The 16,849-nt window shown below is 41.1% G+C and overlaps 1 protein-coding gene across 8 annotated transcripts in view; it reads left to right on the top strand.

Annotated features, from left to right (window-relative positions):
- LOC109401644 (focal adhesion kinase 1) overlaps positions 1-6,955 on the top strand; it is a 371,816-nt gene extending 364,861 nt beyond the window's left edge. For 7 of the 8 annotated variants that reach the window (XM_029857470.2, XM_029857466.2, XM_029857467.2 and 4 more), the window contains one exon: positions 2,823-6,955. In XM_029857470.2, the coding sequence (XP_029713330.2) occupies positions 2,823-3,678 (856 nt within the window). In that variant the 3' untranslated portion in view covers positions 3,679-6,955. The remainder of the gene's footprint in view (positions 1-2,822) is intronic. The other variant, XR_009999500.1, reaches the window with a different exon arrangement.
- The last annotated feature ends 9,894 nt before the right edge of the window (positions 6,956-16,849 follow it).

Raw genomic sequence — 16,849 nt, 5'->3', positions numbered from 1 at the left:
ACTGAATACAAATAGTTGTGTTAAATTTTTAAATCACTTGAACTTGCTGAATTACATTCAAATATACATTTTGAAACATGAAATGATGGTAGTCATGACCTGGTGATGTTCTAGGCAACTTATAATAGCTCTGGAGATCTGATTGTAAGGCCTTTACTTGTAATACTATATCAAACTAATGTATGAATGTCAGAACTGATTTCATTAGATCCATACATGTAAATCAGAGTATGAAAGACTAACTGCACATCAATGGCGATACCTTGGGCCATCCAAATCATTCTAGAGTTAAGGCCTTTATATCTACACCCGTAATAACGCATCGGGTGCATAAAACTTGGTAGGGAATCGCGCCACTTGGGCGGTGGTTCTATATTCGTCTGTTTTCCACTATAACTCAGTCAAATTTGAACCAATTGACACAACTTTTGGAATGTGGTGAGATAGGCATAGTATCTACCCGTGTACAACATTTCAAGTCAATTGGTTCTAAATTGACTGAGTTATAGTGGCAAACAGACGAATATAGAACCACCGCCCAAGTGGCGCGATACCCTATAGTGCTTTTTGGTAGTCATAGAAAATTAGTTGAATCATATGATACTTGCATACACATCCAGTGTCGCGAAGCATCAGCGTACAAGTCACAAAAAAGCTGATAAACACCAAACTTGTATCACCCTGTCTCTGCGGTTTCTGATTCGCTCTCTCTACAGTCGCTAACACCAGAAAAGACAGATTCCCATCAAAGTCACCCGGTCACCCTTGTTTTGCTACAATCATCCTGACTTGGATACGGCTCATGTGAGTGTCATGACTCTCTCCGTCGCCTCAAGCAGATGCACGCGCAACAGCATGTAAAACTATGCATGTGTATTATCACAAGCACGGTACTACGTCATAAATCCTATCCGATTTGCATAGCTCAGTTTAAACGCACACATTGAGCGCACCACGCAGTTCGCCCTGGCTACGGCAAACGCTTTCACTTCGCCCGTTAGGCGCCGTCCACAAATTACGTAACGCTCTAGGGGGAGGGGGGAGTTCAGCCGAGCGTTACGGCCCATACAAAAATTTTAGGATTTTCATACAAAACGTAGGGGGGAGGGGGGGGGGTCGAAAAATGTCGATTTCAGCGTTACGTAATAAATGGATGCTGCCTTATGCATCGTTGCTCAGAGAGATTGATTCTCTCGCAACCCGCCTGAAGCATACTCAGCAACTGCTATCGCTGCAAAGCTGCGAAGGGTGGTAACCACAACATGTTTGTCATTCCAGGCGTGACATGCTAGCTGGTTCGTATCACCTTGGGAAGGGTGACTCCAGAAAGCGGTTCAAGTGATTGTCTCGCGATGGTCGCGATTATTCGCAAGACTGTACACATCATAGAGGCATCCTGGAACATCCGAACTATTCTGAAGCTGAGAAATTTGATTTGAATTTGAAATGGTGTATCAACATAAAAGCACAAACATCAGAGTTTGCCCATTTGATTCATACGCATAGTGCATGCCATGGGAGAGAAGTTTCCAAAGCATCAGAGATATCTGAGGTCACCTTTCAGTGTTATGTGGTTAAGGCCTTCAGATCTACACTCATAACAAAGCACCCTACACGTTCAAAACTTGGTGCAGTGTGTTTCAGTAGACATAGATGATAAGTTCGACCATATACCATATGGCTTAAAGCGTTTCTAGATCATCCAAATCATTCTGAAGCTAAATTATATGGTTTCCATTTGCAATTACCAATAAAGTGCACTAATATCAGCATTTATCTAATTTGATTCAAACATATAATACAAGTCGTGGGAGACAAATTTCCAGTACATCAGCGATATCTGCAGCATCATTTTTTATATTATATGGTTAAGGCCTCCAAATCTACACTCGTCTCAAAGCATCGGCTACACGTTAAACTCACTACATATAATGCGTTTTGGTAGTCATAGAAGATCAGTTGATTCACGTGAAATATACATCTTAGAAGCTTCCCTGATCACTAAATGAACTGGTATCTGGACAAATGTTCGTGGGGTGGCCAGACTTTGTCACGAGATAACAACCATCTTGTGGATGCTATCGACTGGTAATTTTGTACTTGGGGGTTTTCGGCCTTGCAGTCTCCAGTGTAAGTTTTGTTCACCTTTGTAGTTTTTCTGTTTGTCTTTAATATGTACTACGTCCAATTTGTTCAAATAGAACCCTTGAGAAAGATGGCATAGTCCATCGAAACGTCGGGCATCGAAAATATATATCGTTTTGACTGCACCGGAGACTGCAAGGCCGAAAACCCCCAAAGATAACAACCATCGTGTTGTCTTCCGAAGGTCTCCAGTAAATTTAGCTTACCCTGCTACAACAAACCATCAGGTAGTTCATTCCCTTCCGGTATGACTGCAGCCATAGGTAATCCTTGCGCTGATGGTGAGTACACAATCATTATCATTATCATCATCTTAAAAGCTTCCCGGATCATCCAAACTATTCCGAAAATGAGATATATGGTTTGCATGAACTCCTGGAGAGATCTTTGGAATCCGAAGAATACTCGGGAACTCACGGAGAAAATCCCGTGGAATTCCTGGAGGAATTCTCGAGGAACTCCTGCAGGATTTTTCAAAAGTTTCTTGAAAACCCAAATGGAGATTTTTAAAACTCTGATTTAGAAATCCCACCAAAAATATTTCCACCGATTCTACCAAACCTTTCATCAGAATTCCTCCAATATCTGCAATTGTACATGTGCATAAAACCCTACTTTTCAAAAGCAGTATTCAATTAAACTAACATACTTAAATAATCTTTTTTTTTTCTTCTCAGGAGTATGCTATCAGCAGCGCACGTGCTCGCCATGGATGCCAAAAACCTCCTAGACGTCGTCGATTCGATCCGAGTCCGCTTCCCAAACCTAGTATTCCCAAAACAGCCGAGTCTGCCGACCAGTCCCATCCAGAAGCAACCGCCGGCAATGGCATCTTCCTTAACATCGTCTGCGTCCTCGTCGGTGGCCTTGACGGCTACCTCATCGATCAACAGCAGCAGTAGTATCACTAGCAACAGCAGTACAGTTCCGTCCAGTGGTGCACCGCCAGCAACCTCCTTCCAGCAACAACAGCAACAGTTTTCCTTCGATCTACAACAGTCCGCTACTGTGGTCACCGAATGCTACCAGAACCTCCAGCCAAAGCAAATCTTCCATTCACATAGTTCACCCCCAAGTTCACTGACGCATTCCTACGAGACCAGTCAGGCTCAACTGTACACCAACCAACAGAGTGGAATCTACGACAATGATTGCGTTGTCAACGATAGTAAGCCTAAGAAACCTCTGATCGCGGCGAAACCCCCCTCAGCGGCCTTGGCGTCCCACAAGCTGAAGTCCCAGAATCCGTTCCCGCAGCCGGTTGGCGATGAGCTGCTCAATGAACCGCTCAAAATTGTCGAAGATCCAACCGAGCTCTACTCGAATACTAGCACAACTGCCAGCGGTGGTTGCGTACCCGTTCCGAGCAGCAACACCGTGGTCAGTTCCAGTTCTAGCAACAGTGTGTCCCTAATGTCGTCCAGCAGTAGCTCCGGCGCGATAAAGCTACCCGAACCAGTATCGTGTACTATCGTGCAGGAAAACCTGCTTGCCTCCAATAACCAGAAGATTATGGCCAACAAGTTGGGCTAGAAGGTGGCTGGACATACTACCAGCAGGTTTTGAAACCAGGAATAAAGTTCTACCTACTATTGTGCTAGGCTATATCTAGTGAAAGACATACGGTATTGTACTATTTTAGGCAAGGAACAGTAATTTTACGCCGTTTACTATCCTCTGAGCATAACATTCATTCGTATGTTTTTTCGAAAGAAAAAGATAAAAAGCTAGACGCAGTACGCAAAACAAACAAACGGAAATTGTATTACTAATCCGGCATTATTGTAGATAATCAAAAATACAATTACGAACAAAATAATAAAAATGCAAGCATTTGTCCACGCTCTGATTAGTCAAGAAATTCCCCTTCCGTAGCAAATGAATGTTTTTTTTTCGCTTAACTCTAACTTAGTCTTGGGTTTTATGGATCAATAAGTACCGAAAGGGTTTGGTACAATAGGTTTCCGAATTCTATAAATATTAGTTCTTACCAAAGGAGGTACTTGTGCCAACTGATTTTTTTACGTTCGCAATGGAATGGAATTACAGAATATCAAAATAAACCGAAAATTGATGAGCTCGTATGATATTTTCAAAATGAATATATGCAAGATTCAGTAGGGTGGGGCGGGGCAAGATGGGTCACCTAAGGATGGATCACCATAACTTTGTAAATACAAATCGTATTGGTTTGTATTCGTCCGCTACTCTTTAATACACTAGTTAGCTATGCTAAAAGACGATAAAATGTTTAATAAATACAAAATATGATGTTAAACAAGTAGTTTTAAAAAGTGATCGATTTTGCGCCGTGAAAAAAGTGCGGGGCAAGATGGGTCACCTTTTAAGTATATCACATTTTCTCAACGAAAAACGTCAAAATATAAGATTTGTTCCGCATTAATATATGCTCCATATCCATACTGAGTAAACAAGAGCTACTAGTAAACATTTTATAAATTTATTTGGAATATAAAAAACTTTACGATTTGAGTGATCCTAAGGCGACTTGAAAATCGATGTTTTAACTAAAAAATTATCATAATTTTATGTTATAATTTTGAGCGTTCATTCCCCTTGATTAAAGTCATTTATGAGATAGTCTTGTAATAAAAAATAAATAACTTTTGAATGCTCCAAAAATACGTTCAAAAATGTAGGTGACCCATCTTGCCCCGCGGCCGTTTATATGGAGAATATATGGAATGTATCGCATAAGAAAAATGGCTTAAAACCATTTTATTTTTAATTTCCAATGAGAATGAATAGCTTTTCAATCAATGCCCCAAACTTTTGTATATTCATGCTGGTCATCTAACAAAATTATTAACATTATCAAAACATGAGTAATGCGCCCGAAAATGGCACTGACCCATCTTGCCCCGCGACCCATCTTGCCCCGCCCCACCCTATGTTTGGACTTGAGACAACTTTTTTTATTTGATATGATAGGTCATCCAAACTACTATTGAGTTCAGAACATAATGTCTACAGTTTCAATACTATTTTTTCTTCACTAACAACATTGTGAATTACATTTTATCATGTTCAAAAACACCTTTGGTAGTCGTGCAGTTGTATTTTGTGCAACATGTTAAAAAAGGCTCGCCCGTTGTACACAGCATCTGCGTACTGCTACCGGTGAAGTCCCAACTTCACCGCAGTCGGAAGGATAAGATCTTCTCGACCATCCCAATCATTCTGGAGGTCAGAATATAGGATCAACATCATCAATTTGTAAAAACACATGGAAGGTCGATATATGTTCAAGGTATTCTTGATTGATTGAGCGACCCAGAATACCAACAATGTATAACAATGCCTATTAATTTTCAGTGAAGTTCAGTTAATATGGTTGGCAGAATTACGTATTGCAAAAGGGCTACCATTACTAGCGGAGACTCGGAACTTCGAAATTCAGAGTAGTTTGACTGACTTTGAATATCATAAAAAAACGTTTCGTAGAGGTTATTGCAATTCTTAGCCATCCATGAATCGTGGCAGTTTATGCAATGATTTTTAAATTGCAAAAATTACAGTAAAAGTACTGTTACAGATGTCAACGATTGAGTTCCATGACAGTTTGAATGACCTTGAACATCTTATGTAAAAGCAGCATTCAGCAGCACTGGCATGTACATTTTTGAGATTTTTTCATATTGAGGAACTTTAAGGACAAACGTCTTGAAATCCCGATTCAACAGTTCATCAGAACTTCAGACGCACATATCTTAAGAAGCGAACTTCAAACAACAGTGCATTTTATTATTCTGTTTTTTGCTCACTTGTAATAAACTTAAAATGAGAAGCTCAGGTGCGCTGGTTTTGTTTACTAAGAGATTTGTGCCCTCGAAATCGTGAGTAGGTGCCAAAGTCGGCCATTGTGGCAACCATTCTGGGATTCTAACAAGTCTGTCCTTAACGAATTCGGAAACCTGTCGTTTCATTTGCTACGATTATTAAAACTCCTAACGCTGGCGTTTTAGCTGTACTTCTCTATACAATTCGGATTAATCTGATATGCGCAATGACAAACAAAGCTTTTCAAAATCACACATATGCAATGAGTCCAAAACATTCAAATATTTTTATATTTATAAATTTTACCAAAGTAAACAAAATCAATCAAAATAGATAGCATTCCACACAAAACAAAACCAGGTAATATACAGCAAATCTTTTGAACCTAAATCGAGCCCGCCAGTATAGAGCAACTTTTGATCCAATGTTTTTCTACACTAGCTGCTGAGCGCATTTAGACTATCTACTTGATTTCGGATGACAAATTCTACTTCTACGTAAGTATTTCAATGCTTATTTTTGTATGCGGATTTGTCTAGAAAACACCTGCAACCAAATATCAGAAGCAAACTAACAAAAACTAAAAACAGATACCGTATTTGTAACTGTACATACCAACCATTTTTTTCCATATGGCTCAACTCAGTTACCTAAATCAATATCTAATTAACAGAAGATCAATAAAAACCCATTTTGTTGGAACATCTTAGAACTGTTCGTAATGGCTAAAACTAAATATATCATCTTTAATGCATGCTTAAACTAAAAAAAAGCAAACTAGCTTGCAACGTAACGCTATTGCTGATGTAGAAATTTTCCATAAACTAACATTTCCAAAGTCCCATTTGTAGCGCTCTAGCAGTCCTCAACTGTACTAGGAAGCCTGTAATCCATACTAGAGGCAGACCAGCATGTCAGCTAATAACAACACTAATATCAATATGATGATGCTTCATGCTAAACTTAAAACACGGGAATTTACCAAATAAAATGAAAATACTACCAGTAAGAGTATTTTTTATTTCAATATCCGAAACAGAATCCAGATTAAATTGAATGTGGAACAATGCGTAGGGTATAAGCTTCAGTTTTGGCCATAATTTACAACTACGAAAACGATACATTTTGATTAAAAACTGGAAGTATTTTTCCTTTTAAAAACAGTTCACATATATCTATTTTGGCCAGGGTGCTTCTAATTTGGCCACTCCCATAAGAAATACACGTGACTGACCAAAATAGAAGCCAGAGTTAAAAATATGGCCAACATTGCGACAATGTTTCTATTTTGGCCAGTGTCACTTTTAATACAAATATCAAGTATTACCTTGATTTCTGCATTTTTCCTATGAAGTATAGATCGAAACCTTTCAATTGACACATTGGTAGTTTTCATAGGATTTTTGGTTATTTAAAAAAAATAAAGATTTCCCTTAGACTGGTCAAAACATTAGCGTAGGCATCGTTTTCTTTTTCGTACTATCTTAAGCAAACGCGAGAAAAAGCATCCAGATTGGCGCCCCACAATAATTGTTAACTTGCAAAAGTATGTAGTTATAAATGTTTTTTTTTTAAGTTTCTTGAAAAGTTGCATTTTGGTGTTTTGAAGAAACAAATTTTCCCGATTTTCTTTAATTTTCCTTAGAGTGTTTGTCATTCGTATATTTCTTTTTGCAACTTCTCATCGTAATAGGCCATTTTACCTCACGCAAATCTGACAGGAAAAGGCCTACTTTCCCACACCAAATAAACAGTGCTGTAATGGTTCATTACAGCACTGATTTGCGTTGCGTAATGAATCATTACAGCACTCTTTTCAGTTTTGATCACCTTCTTGATGCTTTCTGGATGCAGTTTTCAAAAATTGTGACAACTGCACTGTATAACCTGCTATGATCAGATTTTCTTAAACATGGCTATAAGCATCAGTATGCAGTTTGATGAAAAATTTTGTTCAAGCAGTAATTTATGAACTTGCAAAAAACGTTGTACGCAACTCGGTGCAGAACTCGATTTTTACAGCACTCGTCGTAATTATCCAACTCGGCAAGCCTCGTTGGATAAATGTACGACTCGTGCTGTAAAAATCGTCATTCTGCACCTTGTTGCGTAAACTACTATTAGAAACTTTAATGAGATTCGCCCAAAAATTTTCCAATTTCCCAAAGTATACATACCTACGAACACATTTTGCATTTCAAGAATCTAACCAAGACCAGCACAGTTATTATTTCAGATACATTACATGTAGGGTATTGGTTCCCTTCTTAAGCATGTGACTCCCATTTTCATCCTACGAAAAACAAAGGATTGAAGCGCTGTTTGTTTTGTTTCTTATTTTTGTATTTTTTGTTAGAAGTGAGCACCTATGAAAACAAAACGAACGGAATCAATCGGTGCCGTAATCGCTTGTTTTCGAATAGGATGAATATGGGAGCGTGAGATTAATGATGGAACACATACCCTACATTCCAGATTCCTAACATAAATAATGCATATATTTTCCAAGATATCTTTTTTTTTTTGTTTTCTGAAGTTAACGTTCAACTTGATTTCATTTTCAAAAATACTAAATTGAGTTTCAGGGATTTTCACGAATCCAAAAACGGTTTTACCAATTTTAAAGAATTCCTTAAGAAATCTCTATACGAGTTTTTGTTGGAATCTTTGGAAGAATTCCTACTGGAATCACTGAACGAAATTATGCAAGAATCTCTGGAGGAATTCCTGCAGAAATACCCGGAGGAATACCAATCCGGGAATGCCTCAGCAATAATTTTCAATGGATTTAATGGAGTAATAATTATAGGAATTGTTGAAACAGTTCGTGAAAAATGCCTTGAAAACTACTGGGCGAATTTCTGAAAAAGTACTTAAAAGAATTTTTGAAATAATTCCTGAAAAAGCTTCAGAACAATCTATGATAGATTTTCTAAAAGAAATGTTGCAAAGGGTTTAATGAAAAATTTTCGGAGGGAAATTTTAAAGGAATCTATGGAAGGCATTCACAAGAAACCTTTGAAGAAATTATCAGATTTTCAATCGGTTTTTCTAAAGGACAATTTATGATTTTCTGGAGGAATTTCTTATAATTTCCTAGGCAATTCTAGCAAAAATTAGAGCAGGAATCTCTAGGGAACATGGAACAATTTTAGAAGGAATCAATGGAAGATTATTGATGTGTGAGATTTTATCATTCTTTAGAAATATAGACAAGATTTCCTGAAGGGTAATTTTGGTCGAATGAAGAAATTTGTAGAAGACTATCTAAAAATATCTCAGGAAAAATTTTTGAATGAATTTTCAGAGGTTATTTTGAAGGAATTCGTGGAGGAATTTGTAAAGGAATTACTGCAGGATTTTCAATAGGACTCCATGGAAGAATTAACCCTTCAGCGCGCGCGCTGTTGTAAAAAGTACAACACTACCAAAAAACCTCGCTCTTCGTATACAGTGTGAGCGCGGTGCAGTTTCGGTTGCTTGATGGCGCGCGTCCTGGAAGGTTAATGAAGAAATTTATTGAAGAGTTTCCCAAAACCTTTGAATATATATTTGCTGGAATCTCTAAAGATTTCTAAAGAAATTCATTGCAGGTTTTCCAGGATAAAATTAAAAATATATGAAATAGCAGTATTGAAAAATAGAATTATTAAGAAACAGAAGTATAAAAATGACAGTATCTTCCTTTAGAATGTTTTTTGGAGAAATCAGTGGCAGTATTTATGCAGATATCCTTGAACAAAATTTCCAGAGTATTGTGTTGTTCTTTGCTGTGCATGCATCGCTCCTGTAAGGGGTGAGTATGGCAGCATAATCAATCGCGTTCGCTATTGTCTCGAGTGAAAATCAAAACAATAGATGCGCGGGTGTTTAGTGTTCAGTATTGTGTTGTTCTTTGCTGTGCATGCATCACTCCTGTAGGGGTGAGTATGGCAGCATAATCAATCGCGTTCGCTATTGTCTCGAGTGAAAATCAAAACAATAGATGCGCGGGTGTTTAGTATTCAGTATTGTGTTGTTCTTTGCTAAGTATCGTGTTGTTCTTTACAGAGAAGAACATTAATCAAGACAATTAGATGATCGGCATTGAACCACACAAAACCCCACAACAATTGGTGAGATCTTTCCAATATTATTTATTTATAAATAATTCTACTTCAGTAAATTTACTTTATTACTGCATATAAGTTGAAAATTCGCTATTTTCAACATCCTTTCATCTATTGGAAGATGCTTCAGTTCTGGGCTCTTTCTAAGTTGATGAAGGGATTTATAAATGCTTGCAAGGACTTGGCCAGGTGTGTGGAGCTGAGTGAATCTATGACATTGTAGATAGTAGCGACATCAGCAATGTCAATGGAAATATTCAACTTTGCAACTCCATCCAAGATTTGTGCAAGTATCCATGCTATGCTATGCTATTCCCGTAACGTGGGTAGATCACCTAAAAACGGTGCGTTACGGTGTAAGATCTACCACATTGCATCAAATTTTAATCTTGCTATTCTACTGCCTAAAGTGGTAGCATACCAGATTGAAATTTGATGTATTTTTGTAATGGTTATGTTTAAATTTATGTTTTGTTTTTAACTTCTAATGAACCTTTTTGTTTCAGGAGGATTCAGGTAATTTCATTGTATAATAATACCATGTTTTAAAAAATAGTAACTGTAACGAGCGTATCACTTATGCCTTATTCAGTATATATTACATAATACTTTATTCTCTTTTCAGTGAAGAACCACCATTCCTGGCGCACTAATTAATATTCTTTAGCAAATCACCGTATATATCACCATAATAATACATGCGAACATGTTTTAATATCTATATCGTTATCTGGAAGCGTTTGGTACGGGAGGTCCACGCTTCCATCTTTCCCCTCGATTTCAAGGTGTAGAATGTTTTCAAATATTGACTATGTTGAAATCTTTCTATCCCTTGAAATCTTCTCTGCGGTACATGCTGCGCAGTTGGCCTGGCCGTTAGACAAGAAAAATGATAGACTTGAAAAGTCTTCATTTTCCAGGATGCATTCAAGTAATGGCTGCGTTAGTGTGAGATTAGATTAGATTAGTATCCATGCTATGCTATGCTATGCTATGCTATATCCTTGAACAACATTTCCAAATTTATCCCTGAAAGATTATTTGAAAGAATATCTACAGGAATTTCGTAAAGAAACTATGGAAGATTATTATCTTATAAAATTCTTGGGGGAGTATCGGTAGGAATTCTTTCTTAATAAATTCCTAGTTAACTCCTTGAAAGCCTCTCCGGAGGAGAAATTTCTAGAGAAATCTACAGAAGATTATTTTGTTTTATTTTTAAGATTCGCCAATAGAGTTTCAGTAAGAGTTTTTGGAAGAATTCTTTAAGATATTTTTTAACAATTCTCTACTTCTACAAAAGTTTTTTTTAAGATTTTCTGAAAGAAACCCAATGGGAAATTAAAAAAAAAATCCCGGTGGAATTTATAAAGTTATTTCTGAAATATTTGTTTTGGTTTGGGGAAATAAAAAAACAATACAACTTGAAACATTTACTGGAAACAAGTTTCTCAAAATATAATAGTAGAAAATTCCCAGGAAACATCATGGTAAATATTCAAACAATCTAGAGATATCTGATTTATCAGAAGAACGTAAAAACACATTATCAATCTTAGTTACTGTAAATAGTGAAACCTTGATAACATCCAAGAACACAATAGCCTTCTTAGGTCTTTTCGGCGCCCTTCTATGGCTGGCCAACCTGGCCAACCGTACACTACGGCTTGTAACTCGGAAGCTCATGGGATAGGGATCTACAGGGTCGTTTAACACATTCTTTTCCCACTGTACACTGGCCCCAAACGAGAGAATCAAGCAGGACAGGATGATTCACGGGCACGGTAAAGGCTGGGTATGCTGCGCAATTCAGATCCCATTGTGATCCACTAGCCTCTGCCCAGCAACTCCTATCCCTACCTCCACGCGGTACCGGCCGGAAACTATGAGCAACCTTAGGGAAGATCGGGTAACCAACCCCGGTGGGAACTTTGGTCGTAGGCTGACAGGGAAGGGGGGGTTTGCTTCGGCAAACCTGAGCGTCTGTTCTCCAGGAGGAGCGGCTCACAACAGCGTCTGATCCCCATGTTAGGGGCGGCTGATCTACGTCCGAGTGCCAGGGAAGGACTCTAAGCTCAACTGTGCACTATGGTCCTCCGGAAAGTAGGGGGTTGGTGTCAGGCCCTACGAGCCAGCCGTAAAAAACCATTGTAACGGAAAATCAGCAACAGAATAATACGAACCGAGACCAACGGCAACGACCCCAGCGAACAAAAAGGACTTGCGATTGGAAACTCGGTACGTGGAACTGCCGATCTCTCAACTTCATTGGGAGCACCCGCATACTCGCCGATCTACTGAAGGACCGCGGGTTCGGCATCGTAGCGCTGCAGGAGGTGTGTTGGACAGGATCCATGGTGCGAACGTTTAGAGGTAATCATACCATCTACCAGAGCTGCGGCAACACACGCGAGCTGGGAACAGCCTTCATCGTGATGGGTGATATGCAGAGGCGCGTGATCGGTTGGTGGCCGATCGACGAAAGAATGTGCAGGTTGAGGATTAAGGGCCGATTCTTCAACTTTAGCATAATAAACGTGCACAGCCCACACTCCGGAAGCACTGATGATGACAAGGACGCATTTTACGCGCAGCTCGAACGCGAGTACGATCGCAGCCCAAGCCACGACGTCAAGATCATCATAGGAGATTTGAACGCTCAGGTAGGCCAGGAGGAGGAATTCAGACCGACGATTGGAAAGTTCAGCGCCCACCAGCAAACGAACGAAAACGGCCTACGACTCATTGATTTCGCCGCCTCCAAAAATATGGCCATACGTAGCACCTTTTTCCAACACAGCCTCCCTTATCGTTACACCTGGAGATCACCACAGCAGACGGAATCTCAAATCGACCACGTTCTGATTGACGGACGGCACTTCTCCGACATTATCGACGTCAGGACCTATCGTGGCGCCAACATCGACTCCGACCACTATCTGGTGATGGTCAAACTGCGCCCAAAACTCTCCGTCATCAACAATGTACGGTACCGGCGACCGCCACGGTACAACCTAGAGCGACTGAAGCAACCGGATGTCGCCTCAGCATACGCGAAGCCGCGTTGCCAGACGAGGGCGAGCTCGATGAGACCCCTCTAGAGGACTGCTGGAGTACAGTGAAAGCAGCCATCGACGACGCAGCCGAGAGCACCATCGGGTACGTGGAACGGAATCGACGGAACGAATGGTTCGACGAAGAGTGCAGAACGGTTTTGGAGGAGAAGAACGCAGCGAGGGCGGTAATGCTGCAGCAAGGGACTCGACAGAACGTGGAACGTTACAAACAGAAGCGGAAACAGCAGACCCGCCTCTTTCGGGAGAAAAAGCGCCGCCTGGAAGAAGCGGAGTGTGAAGAAATGGAACTGCTGTGCCGTTCCCAAGAAACACGGAAGTTCTATCAGAAGCTCAACGCATCCCGCAACGGCTTCGTGCCGCGAGCCGAAATATGCAGGGATAAAGACGGAGGCCTCTTGACGGACGGACGTGAGGTGATCGAAAGGTGGAAGCAGCACTTCGATCAGCACCTGAACGGCGTGGAGAACGTAGGCACGGGAGCCCACGGCAACGGAAGAAACGACGTCGCCAGTGCAGCGGATGACGGAAATGAACCAACTCCCACGCTGAGGGAAGTTAAGGATGCCATTCACCAGCTCAAAACCAACAAAGCAGCTGGTAAGGATGGTATCGCAGCTGAACTCATCAAGATGGGCCCAGAAAAGTTGGCCACCTGCCTGCATCGGCTGGTAGTCAGGATCTGGGAAACCGAACAGCTACCGGAGGAGTGGAAGGAAGGGGTAATCTGCCCCATTCACAAGAAAGGCGACCATTTGGAATGTGAGAACTTCAGGGCGATCACTATTTTGAATGCTGCCTACAAAGTGCTATCGCAGATCATCTTCCGTCGTCTGTCACCTAAAACAAATGAGTTCGTGGGAAGTTATCAAGCCGGCTTCATCGACGGCCGGTCGACAACGGACCAGATCTTTACCGTACGGCAAATCCTCCAGAAATGCCGTGAATACCAGGTCCCAATGCACCACCTGTTCATCGACTTCAAAGCGGCATACGATAGTATCGACCGCGCAGAGCTATGGAGAATCATGGACGAAAACGGCTTTCCTGGGAAGCTGACTAGACTGATTAAAGCAACGATGGACGGTGTGCAAAACTGCGTAAGAGATTCGGGTGAACTATCCAGTTCATTCGTATCTCGCCGGGGACTGCGACAAGATGACGGACTCTCATGTCTACTCATCAACATCGCGCTGGAAGGTGTGATGCGACGAGCCGGGCTCAACAGCCGGGGAACGATTTTCACAAAATCCGGTCAATTTGTGTGCTTTGCGGACGACATGGACATTATCGCTAGAACATTTGGAACGGTGGCAGAACTGTACACCCGCCTGAAACGCGAAGCAGCAAAGGTCGGATTGGTGGTGAATGCCTCAAAAACAAAGTACATGCTGGTAGGCGGAACCGAAAACGACCGGATCCGTCTGGGTAGTAATGTTACGATAGACGGGGATACTTTCCAGGTGGTGGAGGAATTCGTCTACCTCGGATCCTTACTGACGGCTGACAACAACGTGAGGCGAGAAATTCGGAGGCGCATCATCAGCGGAAGGCCCGACTACTACGGGCTCCAGAAGAAACTGCGGTCTAAAAAGATTCACCCACGCACCAAATGCACCATTTACAAAACGCTAATAAGACCGGTGATCCTCTACGGGCACGAGACGTGGACCATGCTCGAGGAGCACTCGGAGTTTTCGAGCGACGCGTGCTAAGAACGATCTTCGGCGGTGTGCAGGAGAACGGTGTGTGGCGGAGAAGGATGAACCACGAGCTCGCTGCACTTTACGGCGAACCCAGCATCCAGAAGGTGGTCAAAGCCGGAAGGATACGTTGGGCAGGGCATGTTGCAAGAATGCCGGACAACAACCCTGCAAAGCTGGTGTTTGCAACGGATCCGGTTGGCACAAGAAGGCGTGGAGCGCAGAGAGCACGATGGGCGGACCAGGTGGAGCGTGACTTGGCGAGCATTGGGCGCGACCGAGGATGGAGAGCGGCAGCCACAAACCGAGTATTGTGGCGTACTATTGTTGATTATGTCTTGTCTTAATGATGTTGAACAAATAAATGTATGTATGTAGGATGATTCACGAATCTCCTTTCCACAAACGGGTAATCAATCAAGGGCGGACAAACATAACTGGGCAACGTCTGTAATTGGAATGAGAACTGGAATCCCCGAACAGCGAGGCTTGGAAGTTCCGTTATGAACTCGGTAAAACAGGACAAAGTGGTGTAAGAGTTTCACATTCAGGGTTGCACTTTCTACTAATAAGCTACCACGGAAGCTAATTACAACTTACAATTATTTTTTGGTGACGTTAAAAGGAGTCTATACTTGCATGCTCTTTGGATACTCGAAGTGGATCCGGATTCTGGTTGATGAGGTAGCTGGGGGTAGCCGGTCGAAGACCAGCGTCATCACTGGTGGCTGCTCGTCTAGGTGTGCGGACGGGTTGCCAGATTTTAGGCGAGAGTTGTTACGACGTGTTTGGCAGATATCTTCTCGATGGACTTTTGGAAGATGGCGGCCGAATAGTGCACTACCGATGACGGGCATATACTCGGGGTTGACACAATGGCGGTTTCTGGAAAGCCTGCCGAACGTCTACAATGGGCACAACGTTCACTTCATTTCCACAGCCACTTCACAACTCCGTGGGGGTTCTTCCGTGAGCTTCTCCGCCGTGGTAGAGAACTGGCTGTTTTAGAAAAAAAGGCACAAAAGAAAAAGGCCCCTTGCATGGACTTGACCACCAAGTATTAATGCCCTGCGACGTCACTGTAACTAACCTCACAATTTTGTTCTAGTTTAATAATTACCTTTTTCTTATCTTTTTAAAATATTTGTCTTCGTTGGTATTTTTGCTCGTGAAATTACATACTTTTAACTACAATTTTAATTCAAATTAGGTTTTTAGGAAACGATTTTTAGCAATTACACATTAACACACTAACCATACTAACATAGTTTTTTACTAAACATTCACTTATTTTACTAACACATTTTGTTGAACAAATACTGGTTTTGTAACGATCCTTTGTACTCGACCCTAAACAAAGATACAACACAAAAAATACAAAACTATTACACCACAAAAGAGGTTTTCTTTTCTAACCTCGACTTATTAGAATAACCGCGCGCACGATTCCGTTAGAGGATCAAAGTCACAAAGAGAGTTCTTTTGTCGATCATTGCCGCTTTTATAACATCTATTACACATAAATTTAATATTAAGGGCCATGTTTGTCCACCCTTTACGTTGTATCGCCACCTGTGGATTGGACACTAAACCACTAGGCCTGTGAGCTATTATGTGTTTCCATGTTCAATCTGCTCGAATCAATCGATTTGTCATTGGTAAATCTCGAGAAAGGGGGACGCTCACTCACTTGCCGCTGGTGTTGTCAACCCGTGAGTGTGTCTCTCCCAGTGTGTACGTTTCTGTAGGGGAGAATTGGGCAAAAGGATTGATGGTGGAGCCAACAAGTTAATATTGGAACCGAACGGTTACAGGCTCTGCCCGTATTTTATATCGCTGTTTCTCTTGTTTATTAATGAGCATAGGTGAAAACTAAGGAAATGCTACCTATACTATTGAATAGCACAGTCTTCTCTGAAATAGTTAGTGCCAAAACTATTGTTGTGAACAAGCAGGCATGTTGTAAATCTTGGGCGTAAACTAAATGGAATTTCTTTCACATTGAAAAAGCATGATC

Source organism: Aedes albopictus, chromosome 3, assembly GCF_035046485.1.
Source record: "Aedes albopictus strain Foshan chromosome 3, AalbF5, whole genome shotgun sequence".
NCBI lineage: Eukaryota > Metazoa > Arthropoda > Insecta > Diptera > Culicidae > Aedes > Aedes albopictus.
The sequence above is the reverse complement of the archived record's forward strand: the minus strand, read 5'-3'. Positions and strand labels throughout refer to the sequence as shown.